General features: G+C 39.9%; 1 protein-coding gene across 3 annotated transcripts in view; it reads right to left on the bottom strand.

Annotated features, from left to right (window-relative positions):
* The window catches only part of prex2 (phosphatidylinositol-3,4,5-trisphosphate-dependent Rac exchange factor 2), a 266799-nt gene that overhangs the window by 170313 nt on the left and 79099 nt on the right, over positions 1-17387 (bottom strand). For all 3 annotated transcript variants that reach the window (XM_060899865.1, XM_060899866.1, XM_060899867.1), the window contains 4 exons: positions 13448-13581; positions 13258-13361; positions 3455-3604; positions 3027-3171 (listed from right to left, as the gene is read on the bottom strand). In XM_060899865.1, the coding sequence (XP_060755848.1) occupies positions 3027-3171; positions 3455-3604; positions 13258-13361; positions 13448-13581 (533 nt within the window). The remainder of the gene's footprint in view (positions 1-3026; positions 3172-3454; positions 3605-13257; positions 13362-13447; positions 13582-17387) is intronic.

Here is a 17387-nt window from a genome sequence, read left to right as displayed (position 1 = left end):
CAACGTTCCTTTCATTGCTCCATGGCCCAGTTCTGAGGCAGCCCTGTGGGACTGGACCAGACAGACTAGCGTTCGCTCCTGATGCGCATCAGTGAACCTTCAGCACCATGACCCTGTCAAAGGTTGTCCTTCCTTGGACCACTTTTGGTAGGTACCAACCACTGCATACCGGGAACACCCCACAAGACCTGCTGTTTCGGAGATGTTCAGACCCAGTCATCTAGCCATCACAACTTCACCTTGTCAAAGCCTCTCAGATCCTTACGCTTGCCCATTTTTCCTGCTTCCAACACATCAACTTTGAAAACTCACTGTTCACTTGCTGCCTTATATCTCCCACCCCTTGACAGGTGCCACTGTAATGAGATAATCAATGTTGTTCACTTCACCTGCCAGTTTAATATTATGGCTGATCGATATCATTCACTGCAGTAAATAAGACACATCAACACAGATGACAGAAACATCTGTTTTGAAATAGAATAAGCACATATTTCTCTGCCCAGCTGCTATGAATCATCATGATGGTTCAGGTTGAAATACAGTAGCTTTTTTTTTTTTTTAAGTTAATAATGCAACTTTTTTTTGGCAAATGTTTGAAATAGTTTGCTGGCTCCACATCTAGAAAGAGGTAGAAAAAGTACTTAATTATTCGTAAGTGAAAGTATCAATCATATGTAATCTTACTCAGTTAAAAGTGAAAGCATCCAGGTAAAAATGTATTGAATGAAAGCTAAAAAGTGCTACTTTTTAAATATACTCAAGTATTTTTTGAATTAAAATGTGATTATATTCATTAGTCATGTTTTGAAAAGATAGTTTAATCACTATATAGTAAATGTTTAAAACATTATTAAAATGTTTATTAAAAAGTTCTAAAAAAAATAAATTGTTGATATAATTATTTTTAATCTCATCTCATCTCATTATCTCTAGCCGCTTCATCCTGTCCCACAGGGTCGCAGGCAAGCTGGAGCCCATCCCAGCTGACTACAGGCGAAAGGTGGGGTACATCCTGGACATGTCGCCAGGTCATCACAGGGCTGACACATAGACACAGACAACCATTCACACTCACATTCACACCTACGCTCAATTTAGAGTCACCAGTTAACCTAACCTGCATGTCTTTGGACTGTGGGGGAAACCGGAGCACCCGGAGGAAACCCACGCAGACACGGGGAGAACATGCAAACTCCGCACAGAAAGGCCCTCGCCGGCCACGGGGCTCGATCCCAGACCTTCATGCTGTGAGGCGACAGCGCTAACCACTACACCACCGTGCCGCCCATATTATTTTTAATATTTTTTATAATTTAAAATATATATTTTTTATTTTATCTTGAATATTTTTTAAAAACTATTACATAAACTTTTTAATGTATTGCTTTTAATCATATATTATTTTTAATATTAACTTTATTTACTTTCTAAATTATTTCTTTTTATTAAAACATAGTTTAAATCACTAAGTTTGCATGTCATGTGCATGACTAGCATGACATAGTATGCTAATGAAATGATCAGAACTCAAATCATTTGAATTTAACTTGCTGCAAAGTTAATTTACTTTAACTACTGGAACTGATGTTAGACTAGCATTAGCGAAGAAAACATAGGCAACATAGTGAAAGCAAGTTAATGTTAGCAAAACTAACCACATTAGCTTTAAAATTAGATGGAGTTCATGCCACTTAGGTAGACTAAGGAGATGCATCATGATATACGAGTCTTAGCTTATGGCGGCATTTTACTGAGGTAGCGCCAGGGGCGCCCATCCTCATGTTCCACACTACAGTGCAGCAGGTTATCTATCTTCAGACACACATGAAGCGCTCTAGCACTAACTATATTGTGTAGCATGAGAAGGTTAAGACAGATGCCGAACTGGTATGATTCTTTGTTTTTTGTTTTCTACACTGATAATCTTGTTTGGGTTCTAGAAACTGAAACTGTAATGAATATGTTGGTCTAAATAAAAATGCACATAGTAAATAATACAATTTTTGTTGAAATATTTTAGCCAAAATAATATTGAGTAAGGAAGTATGACTACTCAAGTATTTTCCACCCCTGTATCCAGGCCATGGTCCCCCAGCTGTCGACCTCTGGTTTAACTTGTCACTCGGGTGTGAGGCTGCTGGGATTTTGGTTGGCCTGTGGTGTACTGGAATCTTGATTTAATCAAATCGTCCACAAGAAGCATGCGAACAGATACTCTGTGAAGAAACAAGATTCATGATGATCTGGATTTGATTTCAGCCTCCCTAATGCCAAGGATGCACACAAACAGATCTCCTGGGAGAGCTAGAAGGAAAAGAAGGAGCTTTCCAGGGATACTAAATGGGCAGGCGATGATGAATGAGGTCTTGACCTGAAACAAGATGCTATTAATAACGTGTTCAATGTGGGTATTTGAATAGTGTCTAAGACGCACCAGAAGCTCAGGAAACACTGTTCTACCTCTTGAATTCCATTAGCCAGAATTGTACATGATGTTGTTCTTTAATTATCTGGTTCCATGAAACCACCCTTTCCCAAATCAATGTGTCTTTGAGTCCACCCATAGGTCTCAACATTGCTGTCATGGAAAAAAAAAAACAGATAATTTTCCCATTTAAAAAGCAAAACAAAACTAGAATTGACAAATTTGCACCAATCAACAGTAACTAATAAGAAGCTCCTCCATTTTTGACCAACCAAAGAACCAAAGTCTTCCCACTTAGCTGCTATTGGATCACAAAACTGAAGCCTGTGCAGTTCACCTAAAGAAAGTCATCACTACCCAAAGCATCCTTCAGAACTTTTTTGTCAAAGAACTGTCTTTCTAATCCCAAGAATTTTATTTCCATTCAGTTTAATGTTAGGACTTTATCTGAAAAAACAGACAAGCGTATTTTTCATGAGTCAAAGATCGCAAATGCTACATCTAAACTTGAGGTGTTGTCACGCCAGTCTCTGTCTATGAACAAAACTCAAGCCATATCTTCTTGAGGTCCTTAAAAACACCAAGTCAGGAGAGGTACCTTCCCAGGAAGCACTTGGGGAAGGTTGTGAGTTTGCGTTTCCTGTCCTTAATGAGGTGGCCTTGCTTGCTCAAGAGGTTGTAGAGCTTCTCGCCCTTCTCCGAAATCATCACCCAAGTGTCCTGCTCCATCCCCAACCTCAGTGCTTTAGGAGAAAAAAAGAGAGAGACAGAGAGAAAAGAGCAGGCAATGAGTCACATCCTGCTGTATTAGGATGAGTATTATTAGATTTTTATACACGAAATCAAATAAATCTATCATATTTACGTACATAGAGAAAGGGTCATAAGCTGGAAAAACTAACAGCAAAAGGCCTCTAGGCTAATTACTGCTTTGACTTGAACCTTCCACTAACTGCTTCTGACACATTTAATTGGATGGAGCAAACACCATGTTACGGCTCGCTGCTTGTCATTAGTGTTACTCACATTTTCTCCTTTCTCGTTCCTTCAAAATGGCCTCCAGCCACTCCTGCTTCTCTTCAGGCGTTTTGGCCATGCACACAAACCACTTGTTCTTTGCAGTGTTGTGGATTTTCCAGCCGTTGTTGACGATGTTCCCACTGCTGTGGTAGTCCGCTGCAATATAAAGGACGAAAAGTGAACACCTAGCCTAGCCTTTCTTGACATCACCTATATCATCTCTAAAATCAAACATCACTTATAGCAAAGAACAATGGCAAGAATGAAATAAACAAGCAAACACCCCCTCAACTCAGAATTCCTTCTCAGGAACTTGCGATGATCTACTCAACTCTGAGATCAGCAAGTGATGTCATATCAACATGGCAGCTCAGAGCATCAACTGTAAACAAAGCAGCACTTTTTGCCTTTAAATGAGTTATACTGTCTATAGAATTTGCTTTATTTGGCTAGATTGTTGCTAACGAACGATGAACATGGAGGGGCTTTTCCGCAACTTCGTAGCTCAAGTGCACAGAGGCAGAAAATGACATAATTCCATGACATAATTCTCACTTCTGAGGTAAGTCAAATGAAGCATCAGGGTAGAAGACAACTTCTTGAATAGGAATCCCAAGTTCAGGCAGCATTTTGTTCCGAGCCAGATGCCATAAATTCCAAGTTGCAAGCTTTAGACGAATGTAGCAATATTGTCCTGGGATGAACATAAGGCAGAATTTATGATTACAGCAGCGGTCCTTAGGCATAAGTCTACAGTGTCCAAGAGAGCTTATCCACTAAAGTAAGGGGCTATAAACTGCTTTTGATCCATGCCAGACCATGCACAGTACCCAAAGGTGAGTCCCAAGTGGAGTGCAGAAGTTCCAAGAAGAAGAAGGATCAAGAGGAAGGAATCCCCAAATGCCCTCGACATTTGTCTAGTAGGACCCTGAAGTAATAGGTTACTTCCACAAGCAGCACAATTGGGGTAAAACAATGTTCTCAGGCATTCTAACATGAAATATGTCCTAAAACACTACATAAAAATCCATAGGCTTCTTTGATCATCTTAATTTAATGATAAAGAGCTCACACCACACTTCAGTACTTTGAGCCAGAGTCAGCCCTGTGATGACCTGGCGACTTGTCCAGGGTGTACCCCGCCTTCCGCCCGTAGTCAGCTGGGATAGGCTCCAGCTTGCCTGCGACCCTGTAGAACAGGATAAAGCGGCTAGAGATGATGAGATGAGATGAGATGAGATGAGATGAGATGAGATGAGATGAGATGAGATGAGATGAGATGAGATGAGATGAGATGAGATGAGATGAGATGAGATGAGATGAGATGAGACGAGCCGAGATGAGACATTTTCGGTTTGTGTGGTTTTGAACATAAAACAATCTAAAATAAAGGCTTCAAATCATTGTAGCACTTAGAAACTGTGCAGTTTCATAATAGCCCTCAGTTGTTGTTTGAGATAAGCCCTTGTTGTGGAACAGTTATAAAAAGTTGTTCCACTGAGTAAATTTTTCTTCTGCTCTTCAAACCAACCGGCCATCCAGTCTCATGAAATCTGAAGAATTACTCTGAATTTTATAGAAGTAAAACGTCCCAAGGCAAGTGAGGTGGCACTTTTCCCTCACTCTTTTCCCCTGAATTATAAACAGACCATTTTCTCAATTTTTAATCAGAGTCCTGGCACGTCCATTTTTCTCTCAACTGACTGGTCTGAATGTTGCATTGATTTATCTGTCTATAACTCAGTGGAAAAATCATGTGCATTACAGCAGAAATACAGACGGAGATGTATTGATCTGTTTTATTCCAACAGCAGAGCAAGTGTATGGGTCTGAGGTGAGTTCGAAAAGATGCACAAAATATCCTGACTCAAAAATGCAGAGTACGTATGTGCACTCATGGCGAGTATTTAAAATGAGTTGACATTCTGTCAGCAGAATAGTGCTAACAACTACAACCAAGCCATCAGGGTTGTTGTTTTTTTTTTACTTTAGAGCTAACATATTACTAATATTGCCTAATTCAGTTCACAAGATTTGATAAACTAGCATAGATGAGGGTTTAACCAGATATTCAACCTGCAAAGTAATACTGAGGTAGAAAATTCAACCACTGCATTTCTAAGGTCTAATTACAAAAGGCATTTCCTTGAAAACCCTACACAATGTTAGCGATCTCCCAAAGACCGAGAGAGACAGCTTAACTGGCTCCTTAGGACCAACGCTGCCAGCTCTTTTCAGACGAAATAGTTAAAGCATACTCAAAAGAAGTGGCTATAAGTCGCAGACTAATTTGTACATTCATTTGTAATAATTTGTATATCAAAATGTGTTACATGATGAAGATTTTCTGAAGAAATTTACAAAAATGAATTCAAACTGACAATTTCAATATTTACCATCCTACAGCTATAATTCTATAATACAATCATTTCAATCAAGAATTCAGATAAAACAAAGCTGTGGCAGTGAGTCATCAGAAAATAACACACACACACACACACACACACACACACACACACATACATATATATATATATATATATATATATATATATATATATATATATATATATATATATTAGTGCTGTCAAGCGATTAAAATATTTAATCACGATTAATGTCGCGACTGTCATAGTTAACTCATGATTAATCGCAATTTAATCGCACATTTTTGTCACATGAAAAACCATTGTAATTCTCTTATCAGCATAAAAATGTGAATGGGCTTGCTTTGTACCAATGTTTTTTTTTATTGCAAAGCATAACACGTCTTGACACAGCCACTGCAAAGTGAAACCTAAGCCGAGCACCGGGGCTAGCAAAAGAACCATGAGTGAAGTGATCTACTGCTTGAGTTAGTTTACAATTCTAATCAGAGAGACAGGTTACACAGTGACGGTAGGCTTGACATGCTTGATTATAATATAAAGTACACTATTATATTAACTTTAAGTTGTTCGTTGATAAATATTGCATTGAATCTGATCTTTACTGTTTCAGCTCACTTAACACATTTTGTACTTTTACACTTTCTGCCTGTTGATGCGTCGCGCTGTCCAATCAGAGGCGGCCAAATTTGCATATTACAGGAAGGATTTCTGGGATAGCATTGAGTTTACAGTTCAGAGGGATCTGGCTTCTTTAGACGCTGTCTTCTTAAAACTGAATAAATATTTAAAAAGAGCCAAATGAGCCAGTCTTTTGAACGGCTCTTTTCAAAGAACGGATCACAAAGATGCGGATCCCATCAAAGAGCCATAAATCCCATCTCTACTAGCGCGCCCTGCCTGCGCTGGTTCTTTGGGGGGAGGGCAGAGGACTCTGGCTGTGCGGGGCGTGGCATTACAGTCTAGCCGCTATCGTTTTTCTAAGCAAAGTCTCTGTTCCAAGTTCCTGGCAGTTTCAAAAGCTTATGAAAAACCTACATCATGTCACAGAGCGTTAATCTCGCGATAAAAAAATTATTGCCGTTAAAATTGAGTCAAGTTAACGCGTTAATAACATGACATTTTTGACAGCACTAATATATATATATATATATATATACAGGGTACGATTTGTCAAAAAAACAGAAGGGGGGATTTTTTTTTTTTAATCATGAAACGTCACAAAATTAAGGTAACAATAGGCTAACAGCTCAATAACATCCGATGATATCAAATGAATAACACTAAATGAAAACGAACACTAAACCAGAGATAGTAAATTCATCTTCCTATCTCTCTGACTAAATACACGAACACTAACACACAACAAAGTTCGCATGGCTTGTCACATTGCTGTGATGTTTCTCTCCCTCCGGATTAAATGGACAGTGACTCGAAAATCACTAAAATACATGAATACTAAATGAACAGTTTGCTCTGATGGCGCAGTTCATGTGGCCTTTTCTGCTTTCCCGTCGGTGCGCTATCCGCCGCGTTTCGCCCTTCTTTAATCCACATTTCTGCGAATTTCTCAGCAGGGAAGGAACGCACGTCTGGCCCATTGACAGCGAGGAAAAGAAGGCTGTTCAGTGTGGATACATTCATTCTGTTGCGCTCATCAGTAAGGATGTGATTCATGGTGCTAAATCCACGTTCACACTCTGGATATTGTTATTATCTACAATGTATATCTATTTGCTGGGGACGTTCGTGAACATCAAAGCTGCCACTTCGGGTCATTTTGAAAGTGAGTGCAATGTAGACCATAGAAAACTGTGTCACAACATGCCTGTCATGTCAACTTTTTTTTTGGTTTGTTTGTTTTATTGACGGGGTTGTACCCGAGGATTTTTTTTCAGCAGAGATAAAAACCAGAGGGGGGGATGATCCCCACCATCTCCCCCAGCAAATATATATATATATATATATATATATATATATATATATATATATATATATATATATATATATATATACACACACACACACACACATACATATATATATATATATTCTGGGGATGTGTAAAAGATAGGGTTTTCGCATGCAAGCCACGTTTGTTGATGCCATGATTCAGTTCATATGGGAGGCTTGCCAGGAAACTGATGCTGATAAAGACCTTTGTGCCAGAGTGTGCATGGGTGTCCACACTCGACTAGTGGAGTGTGTGAATGCCGGGGACAAACAGTTTGAACATTTGAGGGATTAATATGTTTATTATTGATATGTTATTATTGATGGGTTTATATAATCAATAAAATAACATTTTGTGCAAACAGTTTGTTTTTCATTACTGTATACCTACTTTTGCAGCCCCCTGTATGTATGTATGTATGTATGTATGTATGTATGTATGTATGTATGTAATACACACACACACACACACACACACACATTATATAGATATGTGTGTGTGTGTATGTGTGTGTGTGTGTGTGTGTGTGTGTGTGTGTGTGTGTGTGTGTGTGTGTGTGTGTGTTTAAAAAAAGGTAATGAGTGATTTGTCATTATGAACAATGGTGATTAGTAACTGGTCTTTGGGAACAATGGTGATCAGATATTTGTAATTAGGAACAACTGGTTAGTAGCTGATGTTTGGTAACAATAGTTATCAGAGTTTTGCCATTCGGAACAATGGTGATTAGTAGCTGATCTTTTGGAACAATAGTTATCAGAGTTTTGTCATTAGGAACAATGGTGATTAGTAACTGGTCTTTGGGAACAACGGTGATCATACAGTTATAATTAGGAACAACTGTGATTAGTAGCGGATATCTGGGAACAGTGGTGAGCAGAGATTTATCATTAGGAACAATGGTGATTAGTAGCTTGTCTTTGGGAACAATGGTAATGAGTGATTTGTCGTTAGGAACTATGGTGATTAGTAACTGTTTTTGGGAACAATAGTTATCAGAGATTTGTCATTAGGAACAGTGGTGGTTAGTAGCTGATCTTTGGGGACAGTGGTAATTAGTGATTTGTCATTATGAACTATGGTGATTAGTAACTGGTTTTTGGGAACCATTGTGATAAGAGATTTGTAATTAGGAACAACTGTGATTAATAGCTGATCTTTGGGAACAGTGGTGAGCAGATCTTTGTCATTAGGAACAGTGGTGATGAGTAGCTGGTCTTTGTGAACAACAGTAATGAATGATGTGTCATTAGGAACAATGGTGATTAGTAACTGTTTTACAGTGGTGATTAGTAACTGGTCTTTGTGGAAAATGGTGATCAGATATTTGTTATTAGGAACAATGTTGATTAGTAGCTGATCTTTGGGAACAATGGCAATGAGTGATTTGTCATTAGGAACAATGGTGATTAGTATCTGGTCTTTGTGAACAATGGTTATCAGTGAATAGTCTTTGGGAATAATGGTGATCAGTAATTTTTTTACAGTGATGGTGAGTAATTTGTCTAGGAACGATGGCGATTAGGGAATGGTTGATGGGAACAATGGTGATGAGTGACTGTTGGAAACATCAATTCGTGCAAATGCAACTCAGTCAAACTTTTCAGTATTTACAGTACTATACTATAATACTATACGTTCTATCAAGAACTCGGATAAAAAAGAAGCCACAGCAGTGAGTCATCAGAAAATAGACAGGAAGGAAGTGGTTGCATGGGGTGGGACAAACAATGGTGATGAGTGTTTGGGTATTAGGAAAATTGGTGATCAGTGATTGGTTATTGGAGACAATGGCGATCAGTGATTGGTCATTAGGAGCAATGGTGCTTAGAAATTGGTCTTTGGGAAAATACTGATCAGCAATTATGTATTGAGAATAACGCTGATCAGTGATTATTTATTGGGAATAATGGTGATCAGTGACTGTTTTTGGGAACAATGGTGATGAGTGATTGGCTATTGGGAAAATCAGTTCATGCAAACGCAACTCGGTCAGGCTTTACACACTTATGTAACCAACATACAGTGTATATATAGTATATACACACTCAATATAACCAACAGCTGTGATGAGAACTACACTGACATACATGTATTAATGTCATATTAATTAACTGTAAACAATTCTAAAATGCAAGAAATTATTTTCAAGTTACCTTTCTAACTGTGTAACTTGTCTGTTGAGCTACAATCCATATTGCCTTTCAGTATGATATGGACACTATCAACTGGAAAAATCATGCTGTGTGTGCTTAATCTATTCGGAAACTATCCCAAACTTTCTGTCTTCTCTGTAAAAGTAGATCACAAAATTTCACCCATAACAAATCTTTCTACTTAACAAGAATAGAAACTAATGTCAGCAATACATTTCTATATATAACTGAAAGAGCAGTTCCTTATCCATGCATGAACCACACCATCAATCACTTTCATTATGTGTGAGTTAAGCCACAGTAATAACTATATTTCCCTTATTACTGGCGAGATTGTGGAGAACACCCATGAGCCTGTGTGCTAAATTTTGCTTTGTTTCCTCCCCACGCACTGAAATAGATCTCCTTTTAAAAAGCCTGATATTAAATCCACCAGAGACCAGATTGCTTCTGCAAATATAACTGATAATCAGAGCTCCTCCACAGCCAAGATACACTCCATTCTGTGTTCAGAAAGCAAGTGAGCTCTGAGGATCTGTCATCTTGCCCAGAAAATGGCATTTTCCTAACCTTTTGCTGTTGAAGTGGTTACGTGTGAACCCCACCAGGCGAGGAAAGAAGCCGTGCCAGATATGAAGTCTTGAGGTCGGCACATCAGGCAAAAAATCATCATTTTTTCACTCATAACTTGTGTGGGAGATGTAACTCCATCGTACCCCGTGGCTGAACAGATGGATTTAGTTACAACACATGGCAGTTGGGGCAAGGACGTGCAAATACAGTTATATCCAGCGAAATAAAGTTACATACAGCTCTATTATATTACCACAACCTTAAGGCATGCTACATTATATTAAAGTACCAACTAAAAGTTGCAGCAAGACAGTATAGCTGAATAGGGATTTTAAAAAGCAAGTACTTTTATATTTTAAAAATGCATATCTATTTATGCAAACAAGGCTTTATCTGGATAAATATGAATGCAATTTGCAGACCTGATTTTGAAATATGTGAAATAAAATACGATGCGTTTATATTTAAAAAAAATTATGCCACTTTATCGTATAAAATCTTTCATAAATTCAGGAATAATCAACATTTACTGGAAATTCCTCTGGAATATTCTTTTAATTAGGAAATAACTGGAAAAACATGTAACATTTCCTGAATATCAGAAATGTCTCATCTCATCTCATTATCTCTAGCTGCTTTATCCTGTTCTACAGGGTCGCAGGCAAGCTGGAGCCTATCCCAGCTGACTACGGGCGAAAGGCGGGGTACACCCTGGACAAGTCGCCAGGTCATCACAGGGCTGACACATAGACACAGACAACCATTCACACTCACATTCACACCTACGCTCAATTTAGAGTCACCAGTTAACCTAACCTGCATGTCTTTGGACTGTGGGGGAAACCGGAGCACCCGGAGGAAACCCACGCGGACACAGGGAGAACATGCAAACTCCGCACAGAAAAGCCCTCACCGGCCACGGGGCTCGAACCCGGACCTTCTTGCTGTGAGGCGACAGTGCTAACCACTACACCACTGTGCCGCCTATCAGAAATGTTTGTTAATAAAAATAAAATTGAAATTTTAAATAAACTGAAAATAAATGAGCATAAATCATATGAAGCCAAGCCAAGAAGCCTTGATTTGTCAGACGTACACTCAAGCACAGATTTAAGCACACAGTGAAATTCCTCCTCTGTATTTAATCCAACTGAAGCAGTGAACACACACATGCACACACAAGTGAGCAGTGAGCACACACACATACCCAGAGCAGTGGGCAGCTATGCTACAGCACCCAAGGAGCAGTTGGGGGTTAGGTGCCTTGCTCAAGTGCACTTCAGCCCAACCTCAGGCCAAGGCCGCCCCATGTTAACCTAACCACATGTCTTTGGACTGTGGGGGAAACCAAAGCACCTGGATGAAACCCACACAGACACAAGGAGAACATGCAAACTCCACACAGAAAGGCCCCCGTCGACTGCTGGGCTCAAACCCAGAACCTTCTTGCTGTGAGGTGACAGTGATAACCATTAAACCACCGTGCAAACAACAAGCTTTTCAGGGATGATGTCATTGTGAAGTGGGCAGAGCTTAAGGCCTTTATGAAGTTTCAGATATTGTATTACTACCAGGGCCGCGTTAACCCTTGCCGAGGCCCTGGGCAGACACCCCCCCGAGGCCCTGGGCAGACATCCCCCCGAGGCCCTGGGCAGACACACCCCCGAGGCCCTGGGCAGACATCCCCCCGAGGCCCTGGGCAGACACACCCCCGAGGCCCTGGGCAGACATCCCCCCGAGGCCCTGGGCAGACACCCCCCCGAGGCCCCACCCCCGCCTGTTGTCAACTGCGCTCAGCAAATTCACCCTCTCAGACGTGCCTGTCTAACTAGACACAGAAACGTAAATAATGACAGTGGCACAATTAGAAATACTATTGAACGATAAAACTTTATATCCATCAACACCTATTTAATCGAGAAAAAGCAATGGTGAAATAGGCAATTGCATGGTGAAAAATTCCATCAGACATCACGGTTAACAAGTCTGGTTAACTAAAGTTTAGCCTCAAGAAGCCTTTGAATGAGTGAGTCCATGAACAACATGTCAAGAACATAACCGAGGCCTACAACAGTTTCTTTAGTATTCAGAACAAGAACATTCATTTGGTATATAACCGTTCGTTTTCATTTTGGAATCCAGGCAACTTTTAACTTGTGAAAACAAAGAGCGATAACAAAGAAAGAAAAATATCTTGCTTCTCAGAAATAAATCTCAAAATGTGAGGCTATGTGAAACATTTCATCCTTTCACACACGGAATGTCCCAAACAGCAGTGGCACACAGCTTTGCGCATTCAGTTTGACAGCCATGGGTCAACTTACGTGTGAAGACATGGTGGACAGTGATCATATTGACAGTGATGGGTGATTTATGCGACGGGACAAAGTGGGCTTCCTTACGGGTGGCGAAATGCATCAAAAATATTATCAATATGATCAAAACTTCTGAAAATATCGTTTCATATTTTCTGATCTCGCTACCTCCGAGGCCCTGGGCAGCTGCTCATGAAGCCCATTAGGATAACGCGTCCTTGATTACTACGTTTTGAAAGACAATATTATAGATGCTATTGAACTAAAAAAATCTTTTCAAAAATGTATTGACATGAACAGAATTGTTGTTTCTCTCTTTTAGTGTCCAGTCTTAATGACCCATCTTCCATTCTTGTGCTTTGCTAAAAAAAAAAAAGCTGCATTGTAAACAATAACACATACCATATGGACCTCAAACACTGACCTGTACCGTCATCCACGTTCTCTACCTCCATCACCTCGGTGTTGATTCGTCCGCGGAACTGGTACCGCGGGCCCTCCGTAGCCGCCTTGCTGTTCTTCAAACGCCTGCCAAGAAACACAAACATCTCCAGAACTGTTCCCGATACTCTCCAACATTCAGGAACATACTGTGCCTAAGAAGTGAGCCTCACCTGTTCTTCTTTTTGCAGTACACCAGTAGGTTGTCAAAGAGGAAGAAAACTCGCTCTTGGATATTCCCCGCTGAGATTTTCAACAGCACGCCCTGCATCAGCATCTCCGTGCAGCTGTCTGTGATGTTAGAGCCCTAAGTAGAGTGCACAAAAAAAAAAAGCATTAGGTTGCAAGAAAACCTGCTCACACTGATCCTCAGTAATCATCCTGGAGGCATTTGGCTTTGAAACATTCTTCTCCATTGCATGCGAATGGCTTCTGAAAGCTCACGGAGTTGAAGCCCTGAATCGTGACTTGACAAAGCTTAGATTGGTACAAGGCCAAGACCAAGGCTGGTGTTTCTGTCTCACTGGGGGGGAGGTGAGACAGAAACACTCTATCTCTGCAGGATCGTCAAGCAGTGAAGCATCGCTGAAGTCCAAATGATAACACCTACTGCGAGCAAGATGGACAGCACCCTGCAGTGCCTCCTCAAATTTATATAGTTTGCTACACAGCATTTTAGCTCTTTTGAATCAGTTGTTTGAAGAAAAAAAAGCACACAATGCTCAGAGGAAAAGTATTGAGCATTACAGCCTGCTGGTTCTATCTCTCTCTTTCTTTCTTCTGTCTGTATGACTATTATGTACATTTCACTCACAAACACTCATAAGCAGCTGTTTCTTCCTGCTTTTATTTTGTTGCCCATTTATATGTCTCTCTCTCTCTCTCTCTCTCTCTCTCTCTCACACACACACACACACACACACACACACACACACACACACACACATCTGTTCCATTCACTGTATGCCAAAACAATTTTCTGAAACTCTCCCTGCCTGTATCTGACTCATCTAAATTTTATTTGTTACATCTGTATTGTATCAGCTATAAATGGACTAAAGGGCAGCACAAATGGTACAAAATTGGCAAGTTAGCCACTAGTAAACTAGTTCATGTTTGTGTTCTGGGACAATGGTTTGAATCCTTATAACCTCAGATTTTTTTTTTTAACTGGAACCAGTTCTGTTAAAATATACAACAACAACAACAACAACTGTTCATCAATAGCATTGGCAAGTGTAATTTAGAAAGCTAATTCACTTGAGCTACAAACCCAATTCCATAAATCTGAGACATTGTTTAAAACATAAATCAAAAACAGAATATGACGATTTGCAAATCATGGAAACCCGATACTTCATTGAAAATTATACAAAGACAACATATCAAACGTTGAAACGGAGAAATTTTATTGTTTTATGTGCTCATTTTGAATTTGATGGCAGCAACACGTTTCAGAAAAGTTGGGACAGGGGCATGTTTACCACTGTGTTACATCACCTCTACTTTTAACAACACTCTGTAAACGTCTGGGAACTGAGGAGACCAATTGCTGTAGTTTTGAAAGAGAAACGTTGTCCCATTCTTGCCTGATATACAATTTCAGTTGCTCAACAGTTCTGGTCTCCTTTGTCGTATTTTGTGCTTCATAATGCACCAAATGTTTTAAATGGGAGACAGGTCTGGACTGCAGGCAGGCCAGTTTAGCACCTGGATTCTTTTACTACAGAGCTATGCAGTTTTAATATGTGCAGAAAGCGGTTTGGAATTGTCTTACTGAAAGAAGGAAGGCCTTCCCTGAAAAAGATTTTGTCTGGATGGCAGCATATTGCTCTGAAAAGTGTTTATGTCATTCAGCATTAATGATGCTTTCCCAGATGTACAAGCTACCCATGTCATGTGCACTAATGCACCCTCATACCCTCACAGATGCTGGCTTTTGAACTGAGCACTGATAACAAGCCAGATGGTCCCTCTCCTCTTTAGCCTGGAGGACGTGGTGTCCATGATTTCGAAAAAGAATTTCTACTTTTGATTCATCAGACCTCAGGGACAATTTTCCACTTTGCCTCATTCCATCGTAAAATAGCTCGGGCCCAGAGAAGGTGGCGGTGTTTCTGGATATTGTTTATATCTGGTTTTAACTTGTATTTGTGGATGCAGTAATGAACTGTTTTCACAGACAATGGCTTTCTGAAGTGTTCCTGAACCCATACAGTGATTTCCACTACAGACACATGTCTGCTTTTAATACAGTGTCGCCTGAGGGCCTGAAGATCACAGGCATCCAATGTCAGTTTTCAGCCTTGTCTCTTGCATACAGAGATTTCTCCAGATTCTCTGAATCTTTTGGTATTATGTACCATAGATGATGTGATCCACAAATTCTTTGCAATTTTACATTGAGGAACATTATTCTTAATTGTTGTACTGTTTGCCCACGCAGTCTTTCACAGAGCAGTGAATCCCTCCCCATCTTTACTTCTGAGAGACTCCGCCTCTCTGGGATGCTCTTTTTATACCCAAATCATGTTACTGACCTGTTGCCAATTAACCAAATTCTTTTTTTTTTAGCATTACACAACTTTTTCAGTCTTTTGTTCCCCTTGTCCCAACTGTTCTGAAACATGTTGCTGATATCAAATGCAAGACGAGCATTTTTTTTTCAAAAAACAATTAAATTTCTCGGTTTCAACATTTAGATTAGATTAGATTAGATTAGATTAGATTAGATTAGATTAGATTAGATAAAACTTTATTGATTCCTTTGGGTAGGTTCCCTCAGGGAAATTAAGATTCCAGCAGCATCATTACAGATAAACAGAGAAAATAGAGAAAACTTCTAGATAAATTACAACCCCGATTCCAAAAAAGTTGGGACAAAGTACAAATTGTAAATAAAAACGGAATGCAATAATTTACAAATCTCAAAAACTGATATTGTATTCACAATAGAACATAGACAACATATCAAATGTCGAAAGTGAGACATTTTGAAATTTCATGCCAAATATTGGCTCATTTGAAATTTCATGACAGCAACACATCTCAAAAAAGTTGGGACAGGGGCAATAAGAGGCTGGAAAAGTTAAAGGTACAAAAAAGGAACAGCTGGAGGACCAAATTGCAACTCATTAGGTCAATTGGCAATAGGTCATTAACATGACTGGGTATAAAAAGAGCATCTTGGAGTGGCAGCGGCTCTTAGAAGTAAAGATGGGAAGAAGATCACCAATGCCCCTAATTCTGCGCCGACAAATAGTGGAGCAATATCAGAAAGGAGTTCGACAGTGTAAAATTGCAAAGAGTTTGAACATATCATCTACAGTGCATAATATCATCAAAAGATTCAGAGAATCTGGAAGAATCTCTGTGCGTAAGGGTCAAGGCCGGAAAACCATACTGGGTGCCCGTGATCTTCAGGCCCTTAGACGGCACTGCATCACATACAGGCATGCTTCTGTATTGGAAATCACAAAATGGGCTCAGGAATATTTCCAGAGAACATTATCTGTGAACACAATTCGCCGTGCCATTCACCGTTGCCAGCTAAATCTCTATAGTTCAAAGAAGAAGCTGTATCTAAACATGATCCAGAAGCGCAGACGTCTTCTCTGGGCCAAGGCTCATTTAAAATGGACTGTGGCAAAGTGGAAAACTGTTCTGTGGTCAGACGAATCAAAATTTGAAGCTCTTTATGGAAATCAGGGACGCCGTGTCATTCGGATTAAAGAGGAGAAGGACGACCCAAGTTGTTATCAGCGCTCAGTTCAGAAGCCTGCATCTCTGAAAGGTGTATCCAGGTTCTAGAGCAACATATGCTCCCATCCAGACGATGTCTCTTTCAGGGAAGACTTTGCATTTTCCAACATGACAATGCCAAACCACATACTGCATCAATTACAGCATCATGGCTGCGTAGAAGAAGGGTCCGGGTACTGAACTGGCCAGCCTGCAGTCCAGATCTTTCACCCATAGAAAACATTTGGCGCATCATAAAACGGAAGATACGACAAAAAAGACCTAAGACAGTTGAGCAACTAGAATCCTACATTAGACAAGAATGGGTTAACATTCCTATCCCTAAACTTGAGCAACTTGTCTCCTCAGTCC

Source organism: Neoarius graeffei, chromosome 19, assembly GCF_027579695.1.
Source record: "Neoarius graeffei isolate fNeoGra1 chromosome 19, fNeoGra1.pri, whole genome shotgun sequence".
Classification (NCBI taxonomy): Eukaryota; Metazoa; Chordata; class Actinopteri; order Siluriformes; family Ariidae; genus Neoarius; species Neoarius graeffei.
Note: the sequence above shows the minus strand (reverse complement) of the source record. Positions and strands in the feature narration are given on the sequence as shown.